Source organism: Penicillium angulare (assembly GCF_028827245.1).
Source record: "Penicillium angulare strain IBT 27051 chromosome Unknown utg000003l_segment0_segment0, whole genome shotgun sequence".
Classification (NCBI taxonomy): domain Eukaryota; kingdom Fungi; phylum Ascomycota; class Eurotiomycetes; order Eurotiales; family Aspergillaceae; genus Penicillium; species Penicillium angulare.
In genome coordinates, this window is record NW_026623162.1 from 2,395,980 (window position 1) to 2,413,229 (window position 17,250).

General features: G+C 46.2%; 8 protein-coding genes across 8 annotated transcripts; 7 read left to right on the forward strand and 1 right to left on the reverse strand.

Annotated features, from left to right (window-relative positions):
• Positions 1–1,960: 1,960 nt before the first annotated feature.
• Positions 1,961–2,950, forward strand: N7478_003051 (uncharacterized protein; the record flags this gene model as incomplete). The annotated part of the gene is made up of 3 exons (XM_056919265.1): positions 1,961–2,628; positions 2,685–2,762; positions 2,812–2,950. 3 exons carry the CDS (start codon positions 1,961–1,963, stop codon positions 2,948–2,950), a joined length of 885 nt encoding a protein of 294 aa, XP_056782423.1.
• Positions 2,951–5,129: 2,179 nt separating this feature from the next.
• Positions 5,130–5,735, forward strand: N7478_003052 (uncharacterized protein; the record flags this gene model as incomplete). The annotated part of the gene is made up of 1 exon (XM_056919266.1): positions 5,130–5,735. The coding sequence occupies one exon, from the start codon at positions 5,130–5,132 to the stop codon at positions 5,733–5,735; it is 606 nt and encodes a 201-aa protein (XP_056782424.1).
• Positions 5,736–7,269: 1,534 nt separating this feature from the next.
• On the forward strand, positions 7,270–8,602 carry N7478_003053 (NADH:flavin oxidoreductase/NADH oxidase; the record flags this gene model as incomplete). The annotated part of the gene is made up of 2 exons (XM_056919267.1): positions 7,270–7,449; positions 7,517–8,602. 2 exons carry the CDS (start codon positions 7,270–7,272, stop codon positions 8,600–8,602), a joined length of 1,266 nt encoding a protein of 421 aa, XP_056782425.1.
• A 444-nt stretch (positions 8,603–9,046) lies between these two features.
• On the forward strand, positions 9,047–11,865 carry N7478_003054 (putative sterol glucosyltransferase; the record flags this gene model as incomplete). The annotated part of the gene is made up of 5 exons (XM_056919268.1): positions 9,047–9,804; positions 9,873–10,030; positions 10,093–10,456; positions 10,533–11,584; positions 11,669–11,865. Coding segments are annotated over 5 exons (2,529 nt in total), but the record flags the coding sequence as incomplete, so codon positions are not given.
• A 724-nt stretch (positions 11,866–12,589) lies between these two features.
• N7478_003055 (uncharacterized protein) lies at positions 12,590–13,354 on the forward strand (the record flags this gene model as incomplete). Its single annotated transcript, XM_056919269.1, has 1 exon — positions 12,590–13,354. The coding sequence occupies one exon, from the start codon at positions 12,590–12,592 to the stop codon at positions 13,352–13,354; it is 765 nt and encodes a 254-aa protein (XP_056782427.1).
• Positions 13,355–13,792: 438 nt separating this feature from the next.
• On the reverse strand, positions 13,793–14,023 carry N7478_003056 (uncharacterized protein; the record flags this gene model as incomplete). The annotated part of the gene is made up of 1 exon (XM_056919270.1): positions 13,793–14,023. One exon carries the CDS (start codon positions 14,021–14,023, stop codon positions 13,793–13,795), a length of 231 nt encoding a protein of 76 aa, XP_056782428.1.
• A 594-nt stretch (positions 14,024–14,617) lies between these two features.
• On the forward strand, positions 14,618–16,391 carry N7478_003057 (cytochrome P450; the record flags this gene model as incomplete). The annotated part of the gene is made up of 3 exons (XM_056919271.1): positions 14,618–14,821; positions 14,901–15,173; positions 15,237–16,391. 3 exons carry the CDS (start codon positions 14,618–14,620, stop codon positions 16,389–16,391), a joined length of 1,632 nt encoding a protein of 543 aa, XP_056782429.1.
• A 450-nt stretch (positions 16,392–16,841) lies between these two features.
• Positions 16,842–17,156, forward strand: N7478_003058 (uncharacterized protein; the record flags this gene model as incomplete). Its single annotated transcript, XM_056919272.1, has 1 exon — positions 16,842–17,156. One exon carries the CDS (start codon positions 16,842–16,844, stop codon positions 17,154–17,156), a length of 315 nt encoding a protein of 104 aa, XP_056782430.1.
• Between the last annotated feature and the right edge of the window lie 94 nt (positions 17,157–17,250).

The following is a 17,250-nucleotide window of genomic DNA, read 5'->3' on the forward strand; positions in this document are numbered from 1 at the left end:
TAATGCAAGTGCCAAGTACCATTGGTGTAGCCTACAAACTCTACTGGGCCTGTTCCTGGTGTCCCTTGGCTCCACCAACAACCTGAAACAAATCTTACAATGGGATAGATGGGGCCAGTTCTGCACCCAGCCCGTCCCTAAGCGCCCGAGCTGTGGCCATTATCACCGATAGGCGCCAAGCTCATCGTTCCGGACCTATTGTAACAACTAGTAAGCTGCCGGATGGCGCGTTGTTCTTTAGAACCGGGCCAAGACAGTTCATGGATTTCCGGTGGATAATTTGAACCACCTCTCAAGGCATCTGCACTCATACTACGGAGTAATTAGGGGTGACGATGAAAAGGCCACGATTGTGCGTGGCTTTTGGAGGGAGAATCGTGGTCGCTTCACCTTGCGCTTCGGACACCACGGCGATAGCCAAATTAGGCTTAGGGTGACTTACATTAATACGTGTACATACACAAGTACGCCCAGCGCGTAAAGTCGAGTCTACAGGTCGCACCCTCCGGATTAAGTTCGGCTCACCCTTCTTAATCCCGAGGGTCACATGACAGAGACCTCAGCTCACCCTTCCCCACCGCCCCTCTCTTAATCTTACACACTTATATACCTGATGGATTTCAGATTGATTTGAGATAGTCTATGTAGCATGAAGATAATTATGTCTACGAAATTAAAAACCTCGATAATTAATGACTACACTGTGATTACTTGAAAAATACAAAAGAATCCGCATAAATAATGCACGCTCAAAAAGTCACGAGGCTAGGCATATTTGGCCTGTTTGATATCCACTGGATATCCTCAAATATCCAGAGGATATTGGGTGCCATACCGTATCCACAAATTGAGGATTGAGGATGTTGGGATAGGCGGATATCCATGGATATTGAGGATGTTGCCGCAGTCTAAATATTTATAGATTCAGACACTAAATCGAAGCTTTACAGGAAAGCGTACTACATTCCCTGAACATCAAATATGTATTTCCACTCAATAACCACTTGTTAACTAATCATTGTTACGAGGCAAGCAAAATCAAGCAAAAGCCTTCATTCGGTGCTATCTGACGAAGGAATCAAGTCTGGGGAAGGAAAGGAAGAAGAAGAAGAAGAAGAAGAAGAAGAAGCGTGGTGGGGGATCCTTTATACCACACCCTGTCTGAGGCATCCTTCCAGGAATCTTCCCTTTTTGGACACGCATGAGGCTTCAAGCAAACATCGCGCCCGCCAGTTGCCGCCTCGTTTCTTAGGCATCCAATCCTCTCCATCCGTCACAATAATGGTAAGATTACAGGCGACTACAACGCGTTTGCTATCCGAGTAAAATCTAATTTGTTAGGTAGACGACAATTACTTATGAATACAGTATTAATTCTTATGGTTTTCAATGATAAGTGAGGGAAATAAGGAATAGGTGCGTGTCATATATACTTTGAAAGTTATACTAGGGCTCCTTACTATTTAGCTCTCGCCTCTCGCTACACACAGATTATCCTGTATATATCTCTTTTGCATTTACGATAAAACCAATTCATGATCAAGATACCGCCTGACTAGCCAATACTGTAATAGCTTGCTATGACAGTATCTCCCTATGCCAGTTCGTGGGGTTGTGGGTCGAAAAGCGCTTCTATACCTAACCGGGACTAGCCCCTGTAAATCACCCCACTTTATAAAGCTTGACGCTCCGCTCGCGTGAAATTGGTATAGTTATTCGTTGCTCTTTCCTTTCCCTTCTGCGTCCTCCCACCCAAGTTGAACTCGTTTGCTGAAACTGGCCATACTTTCAAGCTGCCATGTTCTACCTTCGTCCACATATGGCTAGGGGTACCTGTTCGCAAGAATCATCATGCCACTTCCTTCCAGACCGAGTGACTTCGATGCCCGATTCCTCCGCCGCCTGGTAGGGACTAAGGTCACTACCTTTTATGACTTCGGCCCCCTGCAACAGCCGTCTGATGTCTCTTCCTCCGCGTCTGCCGTCTCTCCCTCTGCGCCCCCCCCTCCTGGGGTCTCCCCCTCCAGCGGCCTTGCCCCCTCTTGCAGCCTCGCCCCCTCCGGCCTCGCTCGCTACGGACTCCCTCGCTCCGGCCTCGCTTACTACGGCCACCTCCGCTACGGCCCCTACCCTTTCCTTCTCTGGTTCTACCCCCCCGGGGATCAGCCGCTCGTGGATCATCACGGAAAAGCTCTCCGAGAGAGCTGTTCATCTCACACAGGAAGATGTCGACATGGGCGTTGGGTCTCCTATGACAGTTGGCAAATTTCTGTGCCACCTAGAGGAGGACCCGACGCAGATAGCGTTTATGCGAATATATTATCAGATTCCTATCACTGGGACGGAGGACGCTAATCTGGCTACACTAGCCCAACAAATCCAACCTCATGAGGTGTGTGGTGAACTAGAGGCATTTAGGCTATTGATGAGTCAAGGCTGTAGCTCTGTTCCACATTTCCTTGGTTACTGCGAAAAAACGCAAGGGGAATATGATCTCGTTCCTGGTGGCTATGTCAAATACCTCGTATGGGAAAAGGTGCCTGGGGAGCCTCTTACAGAGGAATTTTTCTGGAGCTTGGATCCTCTTGTACGAGAGGATATCCGTGCCAAATTTCGTGTTGCCTTTGAGTCAGTTTACGAGAACCCAAGATGGCAGACAGACAAAACGCTAATACAATTAACAGAGAGATGCTGCGTTGCGGTGTAAAACCACAGCAGTCTAGAATCTCGAAGATCATCTATGATCAGCCCACTGGCAATGTGTACGTCAAGGATTCTACATATATTGGGAATATTTACTAATGAGTTCAGTCACATTTCGGGGTTTCGAAGGGGATGGCCCATCCGTGATAAAATTCAATGGTCAGACACCCGTTATGTCGCGTATATGCTGGCTAAGCGACCCGACGAGAGGGACTGGCGTTCTCGCCTGGAGAAATGGGAGTTATGAAAGGCTAGCAATGTTGCATTTAGTGAGTATCAGATTGAAATTGAGTTTAAATTGCTACTCTCCGTCAAAAAGTGTTATGCAAGTCGAAAGTTTCATTTATTTTTGGGTGTGTGGTTCCTATTCAGAAATTGAGGGGGGGTTCTACTGGATCTTTTGAAGTCGTATTGTACAGTTGTTGGCTCAAACCAATTTTGCTTTTTAGATGAATTTAATCCTGATTGAGACTCCGTAATGAGCACGAACCGGATGTCAGATCATTTGCCAAGAAAGCACAAGACTGGCCAAATGTGACGATCTGGACGTATATAGGAGGACAAATTCCACGATAGGAACAAACAGGGCCGAATTGGGATGATAACAGACTGCAATCCTTATCATGGGACATATCAAACACATTTTCTCTTCCTTTCTCTTCCCCAGTCTTGATACCTTCGTTGAATGCACAGGTAGGTTTCGAACTGTCCTCTTGGCTCGTAACACCAAACTGGTGTTAGTTATTACGAAATGGAGATGACAGCAACTTGAGACCGAAACTGGAAGGCGGTTTAGGAGGCGGAGGAGGATTCTGCCAAATGTATTTAAGAGAGATCTTGCGCTATCTCTCTTTTTCCTTTTCCCTCTCTAGCTTTTGTTGTTTCGTCAATGATACAGCATGATCTTTTCGATTCGCTCTTGATCGTAACATTAAGCTCAAAATCTTATAGCTATTGACGAGAAGTGATCACTAGCTACCTACACCGCAACCACTCATGAACAAACAGTGAACTTATTGCCATTCAATTCCATAAATCTACGAGCTTGCTAGTAGTCTCGAAATTCCTGAATCATAAATCAAAATAAGGTAAAGATAGTTATAACGCGAAATTCGGGTGTTCGCTTAGGGCGATCCTCCGTCAGGCGAAAAATAGCTACATTTCCCTTAGTATAATACAAGGTATGATTCTCGTCATTTACGAGGTACCTAAGAGAAATAAGGCATCTTCTCGCCTATTGTGGTTTACGTCTTTATCTTAACGCATGCATTGCCTTTGCCGGGATATCGCACTAGACCGAATTGTTCGTCCTTGTAGCAGCACTGCAGTATCGTCGCCATTTTGACGAAAATAAATATACCGCGCCAAGCGAGGGCTAAGAATTAATGTCCTCGATAGCTAGAATTAATATCATATATTGTTCAGATACCACTAAATATGCGGAAGTCCGTCGGAACCCGATCTCATGCTCTAGTCCCGAAAAGAGCCATTCCATTTCATGCCGTCCCATTCCGCCTAATCTTAGAGCAGATACTAAACAAAAACGCTCTTTTCAGACCATGTAGATGTAAAGATAGGGTAATGGTCTAGCCAAAGTTTCTACTTTGCGCAGTGCAATTTAAATGGAAGGTACATTATCCAGAAATCAGGAACTATGAACTTTTTCTTATAGGACTAGATCACATCGCCGTTCCGTATCAGGGGCCAGATCTACGGTGACTGGGTCGAAAATGGGATTCTTAGCAAGCTAAGAGGAATGGCAAATAGGAAGTGGCCTGGATCAGAAAGATATTGAGAGAGGATGGCTCAGAGAGCAGAAAGAGTAAAAGAGATAGAGACCAGAGAGAAATTAGATTGAGTTCAAAGGGGATGCTTCTGGCTTATGTTGTGTTAATCTAGCCTGGTAATGTCTAGAAGAGCGAAGTCCTCGATTGGCTTTGAAACGGTGAAGTTGCGTATAGATTCTTGAAATATAAAGAGGATTCTACATAAGAGAGTATTCTAGCAGCTAGAGTAATAGTGGCGACTAAGATACAGATGCAGACAGCGTTAAGTCAAGGGGAAATTCCCAACCATATTGACTCTTTCGGGTTCATTATCCAACTCATTTCATCGTGATATGGGTTTTATCCAATTGGTGAGGTGCCTTGTTTGAGTCGCGCCCCACGTTGCCTCGTGCTGAGATACGCGGTCCTTCCTACTTGGTTAACATATGTCCCAACTGACTGACACCGACCTCCTGCATCGTCTTCACTCTCTCTCTCTCTCTCTCTCTGCTTGACATAGCCCTACTCTTAGCCTTCAAGCTAAGCTCTCACTGCTCACTCGTTACTCCGTACGCACTCTCTGTGATCTGTGTTAGTATAGCCTGCTCACTCAGGATGTTGCTAATAGCCTTCATCGTCAAGAAAAACAAATCTCTCGAAATGCCTCGTCCCGCGCTTCATATCGGCCCGAAGAAGTTAGTTGAGTCCCTGACACCGAAGCTCGAACCCGGGCTATACCGTACACAATCGAGCGCCCTACACGATCTCCAATTTACTGGTGACCTTCAGCTATGGCCGGGCTTTTTGAGTGCTGTGCAGACCACACACCAGAGCCATACCTGGCGCAATGAGGTCCTAGGCCTGACACTTCAGACACGAGACCCCTATACTTACGGAAACGTCGAGGTTGGGGACGAACATGGTGTCCAAGGCCGGTTCCACAAATACTTCGGCGATGTGCTTAACACTATCTTCACATCACAGTCAAAGGGAATACGCTTTGCAGATTTCAAATGCGTACAGTCTACTTTCATCGGCACGCCTGATGTGATCTTGAAGGATGATAATCACGTTTTGAAGGTCATTGGGGAGCTCAAGGTACCGTGGGTTCGCGAGCACTTACTGGAAGATAAGCTCAACGACGATGACGAGCTAAGGAATATACTCGCTCAGCTAATCAAGTACATGCAGAAGCTAGGCTGTGTGTATGGATTTCTCAGCAACTACAAAGAGACGATCTTCCTAAGACTGCTCGTTAACAACTAAGGCATATGGAGGGTCTAGTATTCTCCGGTGGTCCAATCGTCTACCACATACGACAGGCGCACGATAAATCCCCCTGTTGTCTCTACCAGGCAGTGTTTCTTCCATGTAGGGTGTGATGCGTTGAATCAGGGACCAGTTAACAACACTACACCTCGATGGGTTGTACGGACATAGCGCGGACCCTCGAGTTTAGCCACCAAGAAATACCCGCTGACCGCATGAGCCTGTACGAGTATTACTGTACCAAGCACAGCCCGGGAAAATGCAACGTCTTCTGGTTAAAGCCAAGCAGCGGCGTCGTCGAAAGGGAGAACCGCTGAGCCTGGCTTATGGTACGTGGTTAGGCTCCGCAAGAATCTACATAGAATGAGGTGAAAGACTTACTCGTCTTGAAACCTAGTAGGGTAACCGCGCCGGGTACGCCATAGTAGGAGTCGGGCCGGCCGATTGATATTCAAGGGTTAGGGGCCGGAACTATAGGTCGGCGCGACGGAATAAGGGCAAATATACATTATCTCGAGCGTAATAGTAGCAGATAAGCTGAAATAGACTAAGGGCAAGGGAAAACAATGCAGACGGCTCGGAGGACTGCAAAGAGGAGGCTAGTTCGCGCTGGCGATTTAGGGGGTAGCGGAGCTCGGTGATCCGGATCAATGGCAAAAAGCCTCACTCGCAAGGCGTATACGAGGAACGAAGAGGCAGGAAGAGTAGAAGGCAACAACATCTAAAAGTTGAAGCGGCGACGAAGGGGACTTTATAGAAACACGCACGGCGATAGTAACGCGTAGGGAAGCGCTAAACCCGAAACGGCACGCTAAACCATTTTGCGTAATTCACTGTCACCGAATTATACGGAGTATACAGTAGGCAACCTAATTAGAAACTGAAGTGACAGATTTTTCACATATGGGATGTACTATATGTATAATCTCAAGAGCTCTAGACTCTTACGTGGTTTTTATATGTTCTTCAAGTTGTACGTATACATTCGCCTGCTTAGTACGCATATTAATTCCACCTATCCATATTTAGGTAGTGCCCCTCGATCAAGGGTCCTGCATGTTCGCTGGTCGCAGATTACTTAGATGATGATTCCACATGTGCAAGATCATCCGATTCCAGGCTCTACGGAACTTACACAAGAGTGGGGATTAGGACTTGCTGGACTTTTTCCATAGTTAGTCAATGATGAGTATCCCTGCGCACAGACATTGGGGCCCGGGGGTATATCTCTTCATTTTGTTTTCTTGTGTTTCAACATCGCCATTAGTAATTCCATTTTTAAGACCAAATTTGATAGGAATCAAGATCCCTTCAAGTGAATCGTCGGCGTTTAATCCCTTTCGTCCGCCAAAATCTGGATTTGTAATATGATGTAGTGACGTCGGTTAATCGCCATTCCAGATCGAGCTTGAATGCTGGTGGAGCCTTCAGATGCAGCTATTTGAACCTTCTCCCCCGCCATAATTTGGAATATTCAACAAGAACGAGACCTTCCACTTAGCAATTCTTCATTCTCCCAGAAGCCCTTACCATGTCACAGCCTATCCATCCTGACATCGCGAATAAGCCCGCGGCGGGAATCTCATACTTCACGCCCGCTCAAGTCCCACCCGCGGGATCCGCAGCGATCCCTCAATCGGATGGAGTCAACCCGCCGAAGCTATTCCAACCCTTCAAAGTGCGGGGTGTGACATTCCACAACCGTGTAGGGGTAAGCACATTTAACCCAGACTCAACATTGAAATCAGTACAGAGCCTCTAATATCCACCTACAACAGCTTTCCCCGTTGTGTCAATACAGCGCTGAAGATGGCCACATGACAGATTGGCACATGGCCCACTTGGGCGGAATCGCTCAGCGCGGACCCGGATTCCTAATGGTAGAAGCAACAGCCGTTCAACCCGAAGGTCGTATCACGCCTCAAGACCACGGACTATGGAAAGACAGCCAGATCGAACCACTTCGCCGCGTCGTCGAGTTCGTCCACAGCCAAAACCAGATAATTGGTATTCAGTTAGCCCATGCGGGTCGCAAGGCAAGCACTGTGGCCCCATGGCTAAGCATGGCGGATATGGCGACCGAGGCTGTTGGTGGATGGCCAGATAACGTGAAGGGACCGAGCAACATTCCTTTCCACGACAAGTTCCCCACACCAAAAGCGATGACGAAGGATGATATAGAACAATTCAAGAAAGACTGGGTAGCTGCGACCAAGCGCGCTCTAAAAGCAGGCGTGGATTATGTCGAGATCCACAACGCACACGGATACTTGCTCATGAGTTTCTTGTCGCCGGCAACCAATAAGAGAACCGATGAGTATGGCGGCAGCTTCGAAAACCGAATTCGTTTGACGTTGGAAGTCGCCAAGTTAACTCGTGAGACGGTGCCTGATACGATGCCTATCTTCCTTCGCGTCTCAGCGACAGACTGGCTCGAGGAGGCGATGCCCAATGAGCCGAGCTGGCGCGTGGAAGATACAGTTCGTCTTGCGGAGCGGCTGGCGGACAGCGGCAACATCGACGTGCTTGATATCAGCAGCGGAGGAAACCACCGCGCACAGCATATCCATGCCAAGCCAGCTTTCCAGGCACCATTTGCTATCAAGGTTAAAGAGGCCGTTGGCGATAGGTTGAAGGTCGGCTCGGTCGGCATGATTGATTCTGGCCATCTAGCCAATTCTCTTGTGGAGAAGGACGGCCTCGATTTTGTGTTGATTGGGCGTGGGTTCCAGAAGAATCCAGGATTGGTCTGGACTTGGGCTGAGGAGCTTAATGTCGAGATCTCAATGGCAAATCAGATCCGTTGGGGCTTTTCTAGTCGTGGTGGAGGAGTTTATTTGAAGAAGCGAGAAGGTAAGATGTAGGAAGCTTCATTTTAGAACGTGAATTCTCTAGCAAAATAGAGAGCGATTCTAGAACTAGATCATAACGTTGTCAAAATCTACATATAACGTCTGAATTACACAAATCATGACATTAGTCGAATAAGTCATTATTTATCCTTAATTGTGACTTCAACTGATGCATAGATATGATCTACATCTCTAGAACCCTTTCCATCCACGGATGACTAATAATATGCACGATGACATCGCTGCGGGGAGTTAAACGATCCAAGGTTGACGACAAGATTTGGTTTCCAATTGTTTACCCCAACCCTTCGACCATTCTACATATTCACACAATAATATATGGACTTGAAGCATGAGTGAGAACAGCTCAAAAGAAGAGCATCAGTCGGAGGACATCGACGGCTCTCCAGCTTATCTACAACATGTGAATGAACTAATTTCGGATTTGGGCAAAGTCCGGGGTACGCGATTCGTGAAAATCAATCGAAATTACAACTATTTGAGCTAACTTCCTACGTCATAAATATAGCCGATGGCCGTGTTAACATTAATCTCGAGTCTAAGGTTGCAAAAGCAATCGCTGAAAGCATCAACTATCAACAAGAGCTCCGCAAGTCCTCAGTCGATTACAGCCGAAGACGCCAACAGACATCATCATTTGATTTGAAGCTCAACATAGTCATTCAAATCGTTGGTAGTCGCGGAGATGTACAGCCATTCGTCGCCTTGGGAAATGCTCTCCAACAACACGGTCACCGAGTCCGTATCGCGACTCACGGGGTCTTCGCCGATTTCATCCACAGCTCAGGCCTGGAATTCTTTCCTATCGGCGGTAATCCGGCTGATCTGATGGCGTATATGGTTAAGAACCCGGGTCTGCTTCCTCAGATGCAAACTTTACGCGAAGGGGAAATTTGCAAGAAGAAGGCTATGATCGGGGAGATGCTGGATGGGTGTTGGAGATCATGTATTGAGCATGATCCGTATACTCAGCAGCCTTTTGTTGCCGATGCTATTATCGCGAACCCGCCTAGCTTTGCTCACGTACATTGTGCGCAGGCGTTGGGTATCCCAGTTCATTTGATGTTTACTATGCCCTGGAGCAGCACGAGGTCGTTTCCCCACCCGCTGTCGAGTCTGACTGCAGACCCAGAGAATAAGGGCATTGATTGTTGGGTCTCTTATGGTGTCGTTGAATGGCTTACATGGCAAGGGTAAATTTTTACCCTTATTCCCTAGTGAGAGCTCATTCGAGTGGTTTACTAATTATACTATTTTGCAGATTGGGCGATGTTGTGAACAAATGGAGGGCGACCTTGGATCTTGAGCCTGTCCCAACAACAGAGGGCCCAAGCTTACATGAAACATTAAAAGTTCCATTTACTTATTGCTGGTCGCCTGCTCTGGTACCAAAGCCAAGAGACTGGCCCGCGCACATTGGTCAGTACGATTATTATGTTGTGTATTATACAGACACTAATACCTGACTATTTACTCTGTAGATGTCTGCGGATTCTTTTTCAGAGATCAACCACAATACGACCCTTCACCTGAATTACAGGAATTTTTATTATTAGGAACGCCTCCGATCTATGTCGGCTTCGGAAGTATCGTCGTGGACGACCCTCAAAAACTTATAAACACTGTTATTGATGCGGTGAGAGCAAGTGGCGCACGCGCTGTCATCTCAAAAGGTTGGAGTAATATGGATGGCGCACAAGATGAAAATATCTTCTATATTGGTGATTGTCCACACGAATGGCTTTTCCAGCATGTGGCTGCTGTGGTCCATCATGGAGGAGCAGGAACAACAGCATGCGGTCTCATCAATGGGAGACCAACAGCCATCGTCCCTTTTTTTGGAGAGTATGATTGCCTGATCTTTTGCTCTATAAAGCTCTTTTTATCCTTGATATTCGAGTGCTAACTGCATCTTTTATAGCCAGCCTTTCTGGGGTGACATGGTCGCCAATGCCGGTGCAGGACCCAGGCCCATTCCACATGCATCTTTAAGTACCGAAAACCTCGCTGCAGCTATTAAGTTCTGTCTTACGCCCGAGGCCGCCAGTGCCGCGCAGGGAATTGCCGTGAAGATGCAGGCTGAATCGGGCGTGGCCGAGGCCGTGAAATCGTTCCATCGCAATCTACCCTTGGATCGAATGCGCTGTGAAATTTTAGGCGATCAAGTTGCCATTTGGAATTATAAAAAGGGGAAACAATCTTTAAAATTATCTAAGGCCGTTGTGCAAACCTTGATAGAGAATTCCAGGATCAAAACAGAAAATCTTCAATGGTATGCATACTCCGCTCATTTATTCCCATGCAATAGTATTTTTGAATGCCGGTCGCTAAGAACCTACAGTCATGATATAAATCCAATCATTATTGAGAACCACCGCTGGGACCCGTTGACAGGCGTCATATCAGCCGGTATCTCCACCGGAACAAGAATGTTAACAACAAGCACCGGCATGTTGATAGCACCCTACAAAGAACTTACACGCACGAAATCCTCACCATCATCCGAACCGTCTCGTCCCAAAACAGGGAGATCAACATCAACACCCGACTCATCTGATGACCTGCCTTCAATAGGTTCCAGGTCTGCAACAATCCAACCTGATGGTGACCGACCCACAAGTCCACGAAGCCCACTATCAACAGCCGGCGATATGGCCGGCGCATCATTGAACAGTTTCGGCAAATTCACAACAGGGTATTTCAAAGGCGTTTTAGTCGATATTCCCACTGCTGCAGCAGACGGATTTCGGCATGCATCACAATTATATGGCGATAAGCCGAAGGAATACGGCACCGTTTCGGATTGGAGGTCAGGCGCAAAGGTAGGCAGCAAGAACTTTGTCGGGGGGATGAAAGAAGGAATTACAGGCCTTGTGAAACATCCCTGGAAAGGGTTCCAGGAAGATGGTCGAGAGGGTGCCTGGAGAGGATTAGCAAAGGGTGCTATTGGGTTGGCTACTAAAGCGCCTTCTGGTAAGTTATTATTTTTCCTTGAAGATTAACAAACTCTTTGTATAAAATGGAAACCAGTTGCTGAAAGTGATGTTTGACATCTAGCCGGAATTGGGTTATGGGCCTATCCATCACAGGGGATTGTGAAGAGCATTGAAGCGAAGTTCCGGACCAAGACTCGTAAGGTGATTGTAGTTTCGCGACTTATGGATGGATATGCGCAGACTATTGATATGGAAATGTCAGATGATATGAAAGCGGCCATTGTATTGGAATTTGACCAACTTATGGGTGTGGATTGATATATGGAACAATCCGATACTGGTGGGCTCAAAAGTGTATGAGCCTTTTTTGAAGATGCGGTTCATTCGTGTACTATCATGTTGAGTGATAGAGCTGGCGTTTGTAATAATAATACAAATTTCTACTAAAGTCCCAAGGTTCTAACCTAGAAACATCCATGGATATTTAGAACCTTGAAAGGCAGGGTAGCCTGTATCCAAGAATGTCCTAGTCACCAGCGCCGCCGCTATTTCGGGGCAGGGACAGAGACAGTCCTAGAGTGCCAGCACTATGAAAAGTTTACTTATTCACCTTTCACCTCCTTCCTTTTTTGTCGTCTACTGACGCACTTTTTTAATTTCTTTTCAGGTCTCTTTCCGAGTCTCTTCCTCAACGTCTTTCCCAAAGTGTTTCTGAACCTCTTTTTTCTGTTATTGCCAGATCATTATGGTGTCTGACGCATATTTACTTACTCTCAATCGAGTGGATGCCCCCTGTTTGGCATTTATCCCTGGAGACACAGCCGCAGCTTCGCTTACTCGCAGTCGAGCGAGGGCCCACTAGATGGCATTCGTCTCTTCTTCTACATCACCGCACAAGTCTATCTTCAGCGCCTCTTTCTCTACATCATCGCACAGGTCTATCTTCAGCGGGAGGTCCCATATTGACCCCCAGGGCTTTCTCCGATCCCGGCTCCGTGCAGGAGGACCAGTGCTTTGCTCCCTCCCGGGAAGTTCAGTGCCAATGAGCGCCAGTTACCAACAACGAACAAACATCTCAACTCATATTGTTGAAATTCGCGATAAGACTGTCGAGGTTTTAGAGAAATACAACATTCATCATGATACGTTTGCCGTGACTGGCAGAATCTCCATGGTTCGCAGCGAAAACGAACCAATCCCAACCGTCCTTGTGGTTATACCACATCAATCGCCCCGACATTCATCTAAATGGTGTGAAGCTGCACAAATCCTACATTCCATGCTCGATCCACAATTTCCAGAAATATCTATAGAGCTGATCGACGAGAAAATGATGTATCGCCCAGAATGCTCTCCTGTCCCCCATTCACATTCTATTATTCCAAAATGGAAACAGATTTGCACCGGAATTTTAAATTCTAGATGCGACATCACTGAATGGACTGGAATCGCATTGTGGCCGTATGGAATTGAGGATGATCCCAATAAGAACCGCCTTACGGTTCTTGTTAGTGTTCTCGAGTCAGCCATCGGCCCGTTCTGGACTTCCGCACGCAGAATTCAAGACATCCTAGTTGCAACAAACGAACATGATATAGATGTTCTGTTTTTAAAGAATGAACATTGGCACAGATTCGATAAGCCCGACTATCTAGGAATTGAGAAAGGACCTAGGCCTCCAACAGAGATCTGCACCAATCGTGTTGTCTATCCAGAAGTCAGCATAGGAATCCAAAACAGCGATACTGATACCGCCTCGACTTTAGGCGGTATTGCTGAATTGAAAAATCTAAAAGATTTCCAATAGTATCCCTTCGCCTTGACTTACTTTCATTGCCTTTGCCCGCCAAGAGAGCATCGTTTACCATGTCAATACAAATAGGTTCCCCCGAATGACGAAAGGGCAAAGGCGCTCCTTCGAATTGAGCAGTCTTCTTCTTTCGATCTTCAGAATATTCTTGCTATAGTCAATGCTCAGATTCAGTCACAATGCACTGAAGACTTTCGACGATTGGATAGCTTAGCTAAGAGAATTGAGCAAGACTCCGACGGTTTATCAAAGATATCTCAAAGCTAATGCGTTCAATCCGAACAAGAAAGACAAATGTAAGTTCGTTAGCTAATAATAACAAACATCTTTGAGAAGAAAGACTTTTTTATTATTATATTCCTACGTTGAGATGTAAAATTAGGATTATAGATTTAAGTACTAGGGAAATGCTCAGAAAGATGTCGAGAACGATATTTAGAACTCCTGGAAGGCTATCAAGCTATAAATTAGACTCGTGCTACAGTAGATCCATTTGAAACCAACGATAATAGCTTTGATCTCGCAAAGAATACCGAATCGGGCAGCCTCAGCGGTCGCGCGGATGGAGTGTGGGGCCTGAGCGGGGAAACGAATAACCAGTGCCAAGCTGTTGATTGCACAAGACAGTGCGCTGGTGAAGCTATACTCGTTGCCTGATTGGTTCATATCGAGTTATGCAAGATGGTGGCTTTTCATGTGATGTGCATTATCCGTACAGATAGTAGATGACGAGCAGCAAGTCGTAGATGTAATAATTGACCCGAGTCTGATCAATTCAATTCAAAAATTCATAAGTCGTATGAGGCCATTCAGATAAATTCTCGAATCATTTCAATTTCATATTGCGTTCTCAAGTGCCGAATCTGCAACAAGCATACTTAACGTGGCATTCTGTTGGCTCGCAAGCCCCAAGACCCACTCCGGCCCCCGGGGCCCTGTGCTCTGTGTCCGTCAAATGATTTCATTGTGAAAATGCGGACTTGGTCGTGCTAGGATCCGTATTTCGCTTGTGCAAATCCTTCTCTCCTTTAAATATCTTCCAGATCTTTTATCCCGAGAATTTGGAGGCTAGTTCTTCTCTCATTTCCAAGGGAGCTACTACACTTTGAACTGCGGGGCTAAGTGGACGAAACTCACAGATAATCTTAAAAATAAGGTCGGGTACCTGAAACATACGCCCGGTGCTTTTATCGCGTGTCATTTGCCGGGAAGCTCGAAAATCGCCCCAGATCATCATAGATAGAACTCGCCACGGTCACTATGAGGAGCTTAAACGAGAGCTTCACGATGCTCTATGTGGGCCTCATAGTCGCAGTCTATCTCAGGCCCGAATATGCCATCAACGGTTCAAGAACCATCACTATCATCCTTCTACTTTCAATAGTCGCCATTTCAAAGTTTGTCTACCGCATGTTCCTTTATCCTCAATATTTCACGCCGTTAAAGGGGATCCCTGCGCCATCAGTGAGTCCATCTATTTCCAAGAACAAGAGATTATTACTACTAGTACTAGTGCGGTGAACGTCTAGCTAACGTCGCCCAGGAACGTCATTGGCTTAAAGGCAACGCTCACTCAATTCTTATCGAGACTCCCCATGAACTTATATCACGCTGGGCCAAATCTATCCCTCATGATGGATTGCTCCGCTACTATATCGTCGGTCAGCTCGAAAGAGTGGTCTTGACTAACCCAAAAGCCATGAGTGAAGTACTAGTCACCAAGGCTTATGATTTTGTTAAACCGAGGATTGTTCACCAAACCATGGGCCGCATCATCGGCAATGGTATCCTTCTAGCGGAAGGTGACGTGCACAAGGTGAACACCACTTTTGAGAACTGAGAACTTGAAACTTATGAAACTAATATTCTCTCGTTGCAGTCTCAACGGAAGAACCTAATGCCTGCATTCGCGTACCGTCACATAAAAGACCTTTACCCTGTCTTCTGGGAAAAGAGTCGCGAAATGGCCAAACTAATGCGACGTGATTTGGCAGCCAGAGGACCAACAGAAGATAACGTAATTCAACTGCGAACCTACGCAAGTCGAACAACACTCGACATTATCGGACTAGCTGGAATGGGTCACGATTTTGACTCACTAGCAAACCCTGACAACACACTCTACAAAAGCTATAAGGCACTTTTCACAGACCAGAATCTATTATCTCGAATTCTCTTCATGTTTGGCGTGCTAATTGGTGATATGAGACCCATTCAACGACTCCCTACAAAGCGCAACAATGTGATAAACGAGAGCAGAGCAGCTGTCTGCCAGGTTGTGCGACAAATGATTCGGGAGAAGAAAGCGAAGATGGAGGACCCGACCGCAGATATCGGCGTTGATATCATATCAGTCGCCATGCGAAGCGGCAGCTTCGAAGAAGATAATCTCATCGATCAATTGATGACCTTCCTAGCCGCGGGACACGAAACAACTGCAGGTGCTCTTCAATGGTGTGTATATGCTCTATGCAAGCACCCTGAAGTCCAAGATCGCCTACGTGAAGAAGTCCGCTCAAACCTCCCTCCTATGAATGTCGATAATCCCGAGCCCATTGAAGCCAGCGCGATTGATAACCTCCCTTACCTGAACGCTGTCTGCAACGAGGTTCTTCGCTTCCACCCCTCTGTTCCAAATACTGTCCGTATTGCAGCGAAAGATACCACCGTTTTGGGTCAACATATTCCAAAGGGGACATTCTTTGTCATTTCAGCAGAACTCCTCAATCACATGTCTGAGTTATGGGGCCCAGATGCAGATAAGTTCAACCCGGATCGATGGATGGGTCCGGGTAATGCCAAAACAGGCGGCGCGATCAGCAATTATGCGTTTTTGACTTTCCTTCATGGCCCACATAGCTGTATTGGACAAAGTTTCTCTAGGGCCGAACTTGCTTGCCTGCTTGCTGCTGTTGTCGGGAGCTTCAATTTTGAGTTGCAGAACCCAGATGCAAAAATAAAGGTTCGTCGCGGGGCGACCGTTTCACCACTAGATGGTGTTATGGCTAAACTTACTCCTGTGGACGGCTGGTGATATTCTTACGTCTAAAGATAATTGAAACCAAAAATAAATAATTTCTTTGATCAAATAAATCTTTAGATGGGCCGTTGAGCATACTCTAAAAAGGGCTTTATATTTCACCTCCGGGGCTTTGTCAACTATGAAAATACTTGCGCCACCAAGGTTAGAGATGCATAAATTCCCATAATATTGGCATATGGCTGCTGACGCGAGGCTTCGAGTTGTGATCAAAGCAGCCGATTCGAGATTCCATACGAGCGGCAAAACATCTCAAGCCAAAGAAAGATGAAACGAGAACTTCAAGGAACATGCTTTCATAAATTTCACAGCATTTATGAGGAGAGGGCTCTGTATATGGGAAACAACTCAAACTGAAGGCAGGATTAGGAAGGCATACAAGCTCTTCAGATAAAGATATACAATAAGATCTGTGAGGCAATTCAAGTTGAGAATGGATCCACTATGCCTCTACTCGCTGTTCATTTCTGTGCTGTCACGATCTTCAATGAACTTTGCAGCATCCAAAAGTACCCATCTCTTTTCGAGAAAGAATACAAACAGCTGGGAAGCGCTCAGACTCAGCCCATAACAGAGAGATCATGGGATTTGAAGATTCAAACGGCATTCAACAGTTTACTTAAGCAGCTTCAACGCCAAAAGCCACAGTCGATACAAGATCCACTTAACCTGTTGAGAGTTGTGGATCGTTGTACTAAGAAACCCACGACTTTGAAGGAGTATGAAGATATTCTGAGAGCTTTAACGACATTCTACTGAGAGAAAGGAAAACTGTGCGTTCGATGATACTTCCATCAAAACGCTGCATTGGAATGCCCGACCTGGAAGGCTTTCATTACCGAGCTTTCTGGGC